The following is an 11,533-nucleotide window of genomic DNA, read 5'->3' on the forward strand; positions in this document are numbered from 1 at the left end:
AGTGCGTGGTTTTTATTTAAAAAATTAACGGTAAATTATAAACTCAGACACCACTTTAAATAGTATTAAAAAAAAATTATAAACTAATGAAAAAAATTTGTTACCAAACACCTCTAATTTTATGAAACAAACTTATATATAAACTAATATAATAAGTTATAAATTAGTTTATGTGTATTATCATCTAATTTCGTTAGATAAATAAACAGTGACCTAGAATTTATTTTATAAGAAATCTACATCTTTTGTTTATATCTATATTTTTTAGAATTGAAAAAAAAAATGTTTTAGAAAATGCATCTTTTAATTCCCAACAGTTATAATGTGTCATTTTGCTCATTTTATTACAATTTTACTAAGAAGCTCTCACAATTCACAACAAAACTTATTTAAAAAGGGGTGAGCTTAACAATGAAACGGAACTATAAAAATGCAAGTATTATCATGAATTATTATTAATTATAGCGAACCAGTCCTTCAATAATGCAGTGATTTTTCAACAATAAAAAAAAAAACAATAACTCATTTATCATAAAAAAAAATAAATAAAAAAATCAACAACTCATTTTATAATGCAACTGAAAGAGGGCCTTAATTTGAGGAATTTGAGTCTTTTTTATTTTATGATGAAGAGGGCAAAAGCCCAGGAAAAGAAAATTACAAGTTAATCAATCTAGGGGTAGAGTTCCCCAATAGATCAAAATTATACATGTCCCTAATTTGGGATGGACCACTATCATAAAAAACAATGTTATAATCTAACGAACATTCGATATTAGCCAAAACATCCACACATTTATTAGATTCCCGATGATAAGTATGAGAGATTCCATCAGTCTCTAAATCAGCACTTCTTTCACTTTTTTTCCATAAAAAAATCAACTTGATCACACTTGGCATAAATCAGGTTTATCATGCTCATAATAAAATTTCAGAAACAAAAACAATGACGTTTGTACTATTTTGAAAGTAATCGTGAAATAAAATACCTAAACACATTAAAGTTGCACCATCATAATAATCTTTCTCTTGTACTATATATATATTCGTGATCATGTAACCAAAAATGTCTTATATCTTTGATATTACTAATATAACTTGACTAAAATCTGAAAAACAAAAAGGAATCAAACATCAACCATGTGTGGTCACCAGGGTACATTTGAGTATAAGACCGATACAGTCCATAAGTTCATGTAATTATTAACTCATGTTGAGGCTGTATAAGATTTTAATTTAAAAATCCTGCAATCTTGATCGTTGTCATACAGATGCGGTATATTATTACACACACCACTGCATGGTTCCTTTTTAATCACAAGTGAGGTTTTAGGTTGGGCCAAATCGTTTTTTAAATAAGAAGTGTCTCTTTGCTGGATCTTTCGGCTTGCTCTTGATCTGTTGGCCTTTGTTACGCCCGGTACTGCAAAGGGAAGAAAGCAATCACCGTCAAAGAATTATAGTTTGTATATAGTTAACAAGCCAAGTTCTTAATTATGAATGGAAACCTAACAGCTTGAGATGTATTAGCACAAGGCAAACATTATTGTATCGGGCAAATAAAGAGGATAACGCACCTGTACTCCATATAAACCATCCCTTTTGCACCTGACATTGCACTCATCGATCCTTGAGAACGACGAGCACTTTTAAGAGCGATTTCATCAGCATCTTCTTCTAGTTGCTCTAATCCAACAGCATCATCACCAGCATTCAATACCTGATCGGTCAACACCAGTTAGTTCTAAATCTTTCAATACCTGATTGGTAAACACCGGTTAGTTCTCAATCAACAACTCAATTCTAAGTCAACGGGGATATATACAGATCGAAACCTTTCCAAGTAGTGCCAATTGATCATCGAGATGATGGTAGTGCAAGCGAGATCCTTCATCAGATGGAGGCAAGCTTGTAATTACCTGTTACATATCATAGAAAATCTATAAGCATACATAAATTGAGACCTTGACAGGATAGTTTTAGTGGCCAACAAACATTTCAAATTCTCAAGCCCATGGCATTGGGACCAAAGTTCAAGCAGTTGTCTTCATGCAATGTTTGGCATATGAGTTTAGAAAGAGAAGAAAGTGACCATGTATTTAGACTTCAGTTGAGTCCAAATTGATGAGAATCCGATTCACACAGTAGCAATTAAAAGAGAAATTAGATCAATGATGGAAAAAACAAGGAGTACATAATTTCTGAAAGTGATTGCAAATTATAGAAGGATGAATATTGAACATCATACTGTCCACAGAACCGAGCTCCTACAGAGAACAATGTTCTCTGAACAATGTTCCCTGCCCATAACCAACACCAAAATGATTTTTCCAAGATATCCTCTCACTCTTCCTCAGTCTCAAATTCTCAATATAACAGAGTTCAATACACAGATAATCTACCCCTCTCTATATGCCACATCAGCATTCTCTCCATTCCTCTTCTTATTTTTCCCAACACCGTTGTCTTGGGCAGCTAATGTGCTAATCCATTTAAGCCCACAATCCCATTTGAGGTCATAACTCAAATACATTAGTTAGTTCCTCTCTTTTTCTTCCATTTCCTTCGACAAACATAATGTCTTCCTAGAGCACTTCATTTGAACAAATAAGCAACTTGGTCATAGCAAACATCACACGCACCAAATAAAAGCTTGTACTCGCTCATTCACAGGTGCTTACAACTTACTTTGTGTATTTCAAGAGTGTAACTTTTTTTAAGTAGCTAATGGCATCACAGCAGAGCAATAACTAATTGAAATTGTTCCGCTAGGATTAATCCAACTTACTCTAAATAACACAAATAATTATTCTTGCCGCAGCTAACACATTGACAACTTCAGGTCCAGTAAAGTAAATGAACAAATTCATGTGAATCTTGAGGCATATTACCACAAGTGTGCTATAGGGAGTGAACCGAAAATTGAAAGAAAATACCTTAAAGCTGTAACCCTGATCAATTAAAAATTGCTGCCTCTTAGTTGAGTAATACATCTCCTGCAAATGAAAGCAGCAAGATACATTACACCATAAATTCCTTGTATGATAGTTTAAGTAAGTATTATTTTGAAGTGACGACATGATCCAATAATTCAATAATATATGGCTTGGCATGAAATAAATGTATACCTGGGTATCAGTTGACACAAGGGAATAAAAAAATGCATTATACTCCTCTTTGCCACCTGCCATCCTATCCTGCAGCTTTCCCTGCCATTTAATTCATGAATTTGAATCAGCTAGAGAACCCACTAGCACAACGCATTATTGACAAACAAGTAGACACCATAAATATAAAGCAGCAAACTGCAGAGAACTTCCCACTTTCCACAACAAACAACTGAAATTTAGAATTCAATCTGTAGCATGGGTATGGTGGACACCAATAACTAGAACTTCAGAATTAATAAAAATAAATTACCAAAACCTACTACGGGGAAATAATAATAGCACGCGAAAATTTAGAAACTAACCTTTGCCCTAAGAATACGACCCAGACGTTGAGCTTCTTGACGCCTGGAACCAGCATGTGAAGAGATCTGAATTATCACATTTGCTTCAGGAATATCAATTGAGTTGTCACCAACCTGAGAATAAAAGAAAGGATGCAAGGAATCAGATATCAATTGTCACATTCTTTATTAAGATGTTAACATGGAATAGCCCACAATATCAACAGTATTAACAAGTACTGAAGCAGACAGCTATAAAAAATACTACACATTACAAAACATTAGCTAACCTAATGAAACTAATAAGGATATACCCGTTCTAACTTAAATAACCCATCCCTCATCAAGATGCTACACCAGTATATGCTTTAACATCATGAAAAATTGAAAATTAAAGCAAATAAGCCTCAAAATAAAACTGAAGATAACAGGAACAGATACCTTGGAAAGAAAAACAGTATTTACGTCTTTGCTAGTTTTGAATGCCTGTAGAATTTTTGTCCTCTCAACATGGCTGCATATAAGGCATATCAGAATTTAACGTGAAAAACAGAAAACCCCAAAAAAAGCTTTAAAAGAGGTCAATTTATGTCCACAGCACCTTGTAGCACCATATATCATTGGTTTGCGGAGTTTCATGGCATACTCAGTGAGAGCAAAAAGATTATCAGCAAAAACTATAATTTTATCACCACGTGCCCTTTCATGGTAATTTATGAGAAACTCACATGCTCGGAATTTATTTGGATTCATCACATAAAGGGCCTGCAATGTAATGATCATCAATTAAGATGAGTGAAGTCAAGCAAGTAAAGATTATCACATCACATAAAGGGCCCTGCGCACATGTAAAGATCATCAACGAAGAATAGTGGCTTATCAAAACAAAAAAAAAATCAACGAAGAATAGTGCATTCAAGCAAGTGAACTAGGAAACAAAGTTGAGCAATTAATTGTTTTTTTATAATGATATTTCAGTTCTTCAAGACAACCTAAACAGAAACCGCAATCTATCACGGAAAATAGTGAACAAATTCAGCAATCGCTCCTTATAATTTCTATTGAAAAGATTTACAGAGTTCCCAAAGGCTGAATTCACCTGTCTCTTCTTGGAGTTCTCTTTCTTTAGATACTCGGCAAAAAACTCTTTTGTCATTGGACACCATACTTCAGCACACTGTACATTTGCAATAAATCCACCTTTTACAAGATCTAACCAATTTGCCTCATACAGTTTGGGACCAATTAGGAAGTTCAGATCTGTAATTCTTTCGTCCTCTCTCACAAGTGTGGCTGCAAATTTAACAATTATTTCACTCACAGCAGAAGAGGCTTTGGTCATTGTCAGGATATTATTAAACAGTGCATAACGGCATACCTGTGAGCCCAAGTTTGCAGTGAGATTTAGTGATACTAATGACTTTTCGAAACATATGGGCAGGAACCACATGTACCTGTTATCATGCCATGATGCTATGCATAAGAACAAAAACAAAATTCCAGGATAGAAGGATAAATATTGCCATAAATCTTCATAATTACCTCGTCCATAAGGAGCAAACCCCATTCTCTGTTTCTTATTTCTTCAATGATCTTTTCAGATTCTTCAGACCGTTTACCCCCAAAAGCAACCATATTATATGTTGTCACAACAACTCCAGCGTTACCACGAAATCTCTCTTTGCTATCCGATGTGAAACGACAAATGTGTTCATCTCGGATAGTTGACCATAGTTTAAACTGAAAAGCCCATTGATCCACAGAAACAGCATTTGTTGCCAAACAAAGACAGCTCTTTTTTATACGGCAAGCTGCTGAAACGCCAACTAGGGACTTTCCAGCACCACAGGGTAGAACAATGATACCGGATCTTGCTCTACCTGAGGGGGCAGATGATAAAATTGCACTCAGAACAAGTAAATTATGTTTCAATGTGCATTTACATGGTATAGACATCACTGTTGCTGAAGTCATTAAGAAGGGCTTAAAGCTTCAGTATACCAGCGCTAAGTTATGCTAATCCAAATCCCGTTAACAAAATATTTTAGCCATAACTTACAGTACTAGCACATAAAGTTCTAAAGTTACAACAACAAAATTAAGAGGAAATGTTTTTGGAACAATAAGGACATGGAAGTTGAAACACGAGAAGTATATTCAATTAATTTAAAATAAAAGTTGCCGGGTACTCCAAAGTTAACAAGGTAAGAGTGCAATGCCAATGACACACGCCCTTGCAAAAGCTGCCAGCCTTACCATTTCCAAACATTTTACTAAGGCTCTTCTCTTGATATGGCCGTGGTTGTGCTTGAGGCTTTAGTTCCATGTCAAGGTCTGGGTTCACCTGTAGCAATATAGTTTAAACTCCCTGACCATAAATTTGCAAGATAATAACATACTTAAAATTATTAATTATTTTTAAAAATATGTTATTTGATTGGGTAAATAAGGATAAATTGTAAATAAAATAGTTAAATGAATGGTAAAATTGAAAGGAAAAAACTACACCAAAACTTGGTATCAACTTTATATATAGGTATATTTGCTTTTTTTTTTAAAAAAAAAACTATCTCTAGGTATATATAATTTAAAATAAAAAATTTAATTGGATAAAGAATGATAATTGTAAATGAATGGGAAAATTGAAAGGAAAAATCTACATGAAAAGTCGGTATCCCCTTGATACATAGGTATAGATAAATCCTCAAAAAAGATTTTAACACAATGAGTATATAAAGCATTACTCACTGTATCATTTCTGAAGTCATACTCCTCCAACATAGGATAATTTAAAGCATTTGGCAAGCAACGTTGCTTTACATTTTCAACCTGTACACAAATCACAGAAATTTAAATAGAGAAGTTTGATGTAAAGCAATTACAACTACTCTTTTGTGATTTCTGATAAGAATCTGGTTTACTCTTCGAACCACTTGTTGGGTTTTCCCATAACATAAATTTAATTTTCTTAGAAGCTTTTTGTTGTGAAACTCGAGGAATGTTTCGGCCCTATATTACTTGGGCAAAATTACGCCAGAAGTTTCTTAACTTAATTTGAAGTTTCAAAAAGGTCTTTTATTTTCTTCTTTTGTGCCAAGTTGGTCTTTTATGTTTAAAAATGTCATCAATGTTGACAAAACTTCTACTTTTCATCTATACATGTTACCAAAAGTCGTGCTTAACTATTCAAAAATATAAATTACATCTTCAATTCATGAAGATAACATCTAAATTACATCATAATGGCCATTACAATATCTAATTCATCAAAATTAACATGATCATTTTTAGTTTTTATCTAAGATAGTGATCTCATTATTGTCAACAAGAGTCTTTGGTGTGAGCGGTGAAACACTCTTTATAGTATAGTATTCAATGATCACGTACACAAATTTGTAATAGAAGTAGGCTAAGAATGAAAGATGGGACAACCGTGTAAACATTTTTAAAGATAAAAGACTAATTTGACACGGGAAAAAACATGAAGGTCTTGTTTTTTTCCAAAAATTCAAACCTAGATTACCTGAGCAGGATCAATTTCGAATGCATGAGCTTCTTTCTCTTCTGCAGCAGCCGCTACTTCTGCTTGATTCAGCAACTCATCATGAGTGCCTTCAATTTCACCTAATGCTTTGCTGATTGTAAATCCATCTCCATGAGCACCCTAAATGTGATTTTGTAGGATTGAGTTACATCTAACACAAATTCAAAGATAGTACCAAAACCTATCCTTCGGGTTGAGGATAGGTCTCTGAAGAGTTTATAAAGAAGAGGCGCCCTTGACCTTACAATTTAATGTTGTAGGGTCGAGTTAGGCTCAACCCAAATTCTAAGAGAAACATTTTAAAAGTATGTGTAACTTATATTCACACACTAGCAATTCAAAATAAAAATCAGACAGCAATAAATGAGGCTAATCCAATCATGCCCTGCATAGATACACTCACAAGGAAGTACTGAGATTGTAATTACAGAAAGGTAGGACAGAAAATCAGCCAAGAATATCTAAGGATCATGCACTACAGACATTAACTTTCCTATACACATCACTGTGTGTATAGAAAACGACATTTAGAAAAAATGTCTACCTAAGTTTCCCACAAACAAATGATATGATCACTAACCTCAGAAGTGATCCTTGCTCGAGATATACCATCATCCCTGAGCAGTGTCTTCAATACCTGCAAATTTTAATATGACAACCGCATGAAATCTCACCAGCAATGATCGGTAAGGAGTAAGGACTACACAAGATGTGGAGACAATTATGAACATCCTTTACACACCTCTGGAAACGGAGATTCCACAAAGTACCGATTCTTTTTAAGAACAAGTTTCACTTTCCCATAATTTGCAGTAGATTCATGGATAAACTTAATCATCTCTTTAGGAAGCTTGGTCTTGGATAACTTGTTCAAAACTGCTATAATTGTTTCAGTTTCTAAACCAACCGAAACAGCAGCATACAGCGAATGCGGAGTAAGATTGTATTCGTGCATCGACTCAGGCCTATCCATCATCAAACATTATCATTACCACTCTAACAATTACACACATCATTCATGCCACTTCGCATCATAAAAAATACTGTATTGTTTACCTGCAAACAGGCTCGGCGATGGCAATGAGAAAATCATAAGCTTGCTTGTACAAAGGAGAGAAAGTCTCAAGGAATATCCGACCATTGTCACAAGCCCAAAGAGGACGATTGACGTGATCCGGTTTCAACTCTAATTGGCTAAAATCCTTAATTTTTCCTTCTGTTTCACGAGAAAACCCTCAAATTATTCCCAAAAAACACAATAACCTAAACCTAATCACAGATAAAATCCAGAAATGAAATATAAATAAATTGAAAATTAATATTACCGTCATCCTCATATGCATCATGATCGCCGCCATATGGATCATCATCTTCGGCGAATGTTTTTCGTGAATCTTCCTGTAACAAATAATGTGAGGAACGCGAAGATGAATGAAGAACTGAAGAGAAATCGATTATTGATTATGAAACTAACGAATTTAGCGGCGCCTTTGAACTTCTTGAACGGTCTTCCTCCTTTTTCACCTGCAGATATGAAATTGAAAGATTATAATTAATAATTTTATAATTTGTTCTTAATGTTGATGAATGAATTGGGAATATAGTTTATAGAACGAATGATAATGTACCGTGTCCCATGATTCCGATGATGAATTATACGAGTATTAGATTAGGGTATGTATGATGTTTCTATTTATTTTAATTTTGCTGTTATGTATTTGAAGCGAAGTACAGAAACAATGAAGAATTGAGAAGAGATTGAATGAATGATTAGGAATTAGGAAAAGAGAGAGTGAATCTGCTTTATTTATACATCGCGGTCACTGCTTGTGCCCGTGTCGTCAATGCTCTATTATGTACGTGTTTGGTTCTGCCATGGACAGAATTGATTTTGATAGAATTGAGTTTGATAGAATTGATTTATGTTTGTATGTATTCATATAAAAGTGAGTTAAACAAAAAATTTGAGTGTAAAAATCAATTCTAGAATGAGAAGCTACAATTTCTACCTTCAAGTAGAATCAATTCTGGAGGCAGAATCAATTCTACTTTTGAGAAACCAAACAAGCCATAATCAATTCTACGGGTCTAGAATCAATTCTGACTGCTCCAGAATTGAAACCAAACATACGCTATATGTTTCTTGCGTGCAATCTATATTTTCAATTTTACCTGTTTCACTAATTAAATAGCTAACGTTGTAAAATAAATATGAGTTCCGTGAGTTTAGTTCAGTTGACAGGAACATTGCATTATATATATAGAGATTGAAGTTCGAACACTGATCATCCTATTTGAAAAAAAAAAAACAAATATGGAGGAAAAAAGTTAGCTATTTAACATGTGAATTGTGTTCAAATCCTAAGTAGCAAATACTTCCCGTACATTGTCAAAAAAAAAAAAAAAACTTCCCGTACATGAAATGTTTTAGTCAAAAAAACAAAACAAACATGAAATTTCAAGATTTTTACATGTTCACCTTTTAGAATGTGAACATTGTTTGCTACTTAAGATGCAAACTCCTCCTATGCATAAAATTTTAGCTTTTACACGTTCCCCTTCTAAATTGCGAAGCTTGTTTTAGATTTTAGAGTTTGGCTTGTGTTTACTAAGACAAATTAATATTCTTAAGTTGTTTACACTTTTCAGATATTGATGCTGCTCGAGATTTTTGAGTTGATGTAAGGTAAAAAATTTGCACCTAAAAATATGGATTATTTTGATGATTGGACTGTTGCATGTTTGATTGGATATTTGGATTTACATCGGCATCCACAACTGTAAGTGCAATGTCTGAAATTTCAATATTTTATATGTTTTGCCTTTCAGAAGATGAAGTGTAAAATTCTGAAATTTCATGTATATCAGGTGTTTGCATCCTAAAAGTTGGACGTGTAAATATCCTGAAATTGCATGTATAATGGGTGTTTGCTACTTATGACGCGAACACAATTCGTACGATAAGTAGTGAACTTTTTTTCCCTTTTCATAGTTCTCTTTTAACAACGTTAATTGCTTAAATATCAGAAGGGGTAAAAATAAAAACGCAGGGGGCATGCGAGAAACATGAAGAGCGTAAAAAGAAGTTATCTTGATTTTATCATTTTATGTTATTTTTTATTTTTTTTTATAAAGACTCGTCTTATTTGGGATTTTAATCATTTGTCACTGTGATTTTGTTAAAATAGTCATGAATCTAAACATATACTTAGTGGAAACCGGAGAAATATGTCGATGAGGATTAAATCTAAGATTTCATGCATACTACGTAAGCCCCTCTCATTGTTAGACCAAATTCAGTGGCTTATAAATGTGAAATAGTTGCTACTTGCCATTTGCTACAGTACCATGTGCTAGAAGCCTAGAACAAATAAGAGCACGCCACAAAGAAGAACTACATACAAAGAGTTATGTGGTTGGGCACCTATGGTACAATACTTTTAGTCTTGAGTTGTAGGAAACGATAACGCTCATGTATCGCACATCAAAATATTCTTTGCATAAAATGCGTTTTGAATAGATAGAATAGCTTTTTGGTTAAAAATAAGTAGGCTTTTTAACTTATGCCTCTTTGAATTAACTTATTTTTTAGTTTATGCAAACAGCTTATTCAGTATAAATTATGTTTTATGTTATTTTATAAGTTCACACTAGTAAAAGTTGTATTTTTATAAGCTATTTTATCATAAACTACATTAACAAATTTATAATAATACATAAAAATTGCATAAGCTCAAAAATAAGTCAATACAAACTGAACTTATTCTCATATAAGGAAGTAAGTTAACAATTATACACATAATTTTCGCATTGTCTACTACTATATTAAAAATATATGATGTCAAAACAAACAAGACTATGGCAAGGCAAGGACTTGTAGTGAGCTAGTCTAATGTTGATGGGAATGGATAGAGTGGTAGACGGAGCCCAGAGTTTGGTAAAATGCCAAGAATATATGGCGAAGGCAATATGGTGGTTGAGAAGTGAGTTGATTGTACAACACCTATGATCATATGACATGATATGATATAATAATGTTCTTGAATCTTGACAAAGTGTGGCCCAAAATACCTAGTGGCGATGCTGATTTGTTTATCTGTCTATTAGTCAATTTCTATTGAACATTTGTTAACGTGAGGGAATAAAACACTTCACTTAAAATACTTCAAATTAAAATAGGTGTTGTACACTTATATAAGTAGTGGTATGTGAAGAAATGGGATTGGGATATGAACTAAAACAAAAAAGAAAAATGCATGGACCAACATATTATAAATAGAAATAGCATCAATATATTTAAGAATATTCTCTATTTAATTATTCATTTTTATTGTATCTTTCACATATTTTTTTTTAAAAGGTATCTTTGACATATTATTAAATAAGTTAAATTATATATAAAAAAAAATTATAACATATGGAAGTTAAGTGTAGCAAAATAGAGTCGTCTTAATCAAGATACTGAGCTAAAAAGTTAATGAGCCCCCTAAAACAAATTGTTCGGAAGAATTCGAGTTCAATTTTTTATAAGAATAATT

The 11,533-nt window shown here is 33.2% G+C and overlaps 1 protein-coding gene across 2 annotated transcripts; it reads right to left on the reverse strand.

Annotated features, from left to right (window-relative positions):
- Nucleotides 1–1,004: 1,004 nt before the first annotated feature.
- Nucleotides 1,005–8,857, reverse strand: LOC123913590 (general transcription and DNA repair factor IIH helicase subunit XPB1-like). 2 transcript variants are annotated; one of them, XM_045964380.1, is made up of 20 exons: nucleotides 8,624–8,857; nucleotides 8,470–8,519; nucleotides 8,321–8,393; nucleotides 8,052–8,211; nucleotides 7,738–7,960; nucleotides 7,576–7,632; nucleotides 6,975–7,115; nucleotides 6,200–6,280; nucleotides 5,708–5,795; nucleotides 4,994–5,331; nucleotides 4,830–4,905; nucleotides 4,551–4,744; nucleotides 4,053–4,216; nucleotides 3,893–3,965; nucleotides 3,473–3,586; nucleotides 3,129–3,209; nucleotides 2,937–2,996; nucleotides 1,836–1,919; nucleotides 1,578–1,720; nucleotides 1,005–1,423 (listed from the first exon to the last, which is right to left on the reverse strand). In XM_045964380.1, the coding sequence occupies exons 1-20, from the start codon at nucleotides 8,631–8,633 to the stop codon at nucleotides 1,330–1,332; spliced, it is 2,304 nt and encodes a 767-aa protein (XP_045820336.1). In that variant the 5' UTR covers nucleotides 8,634–8,857; the 3' UTR covers nucleotides 1,005–1,329. The 2 variants fall into 2 exon arrangements, with proteins under 2 accessions (XP_045820336.1, XP_045820335.1); XM_045964379.1 differs by having other exon boundaries at nucleotides 2,937–3,209; nucleotides 8,624–8,769.
- Nucleotides 8,858–11,533: the final 2,676 nt, after the last annotated feature.

The sequence above is a fragment of the Trifolium pratense genome, linkage group LG3, assembly GCF_020283565.1.
Source record: "Trifolium pratense cultivar HEN17-A07 linkage group LG3, ARS_RC_1.1, whole genome shotgun sequence".
In the NCBI taxonomy this organism is placed as follows: domain Eukaryota; kingdom Viridiplantae; phylum Streptophyta; class Magnoliopsida; order Fabales; family Fabaceae; genus Trifolium; species Trifolium pratense.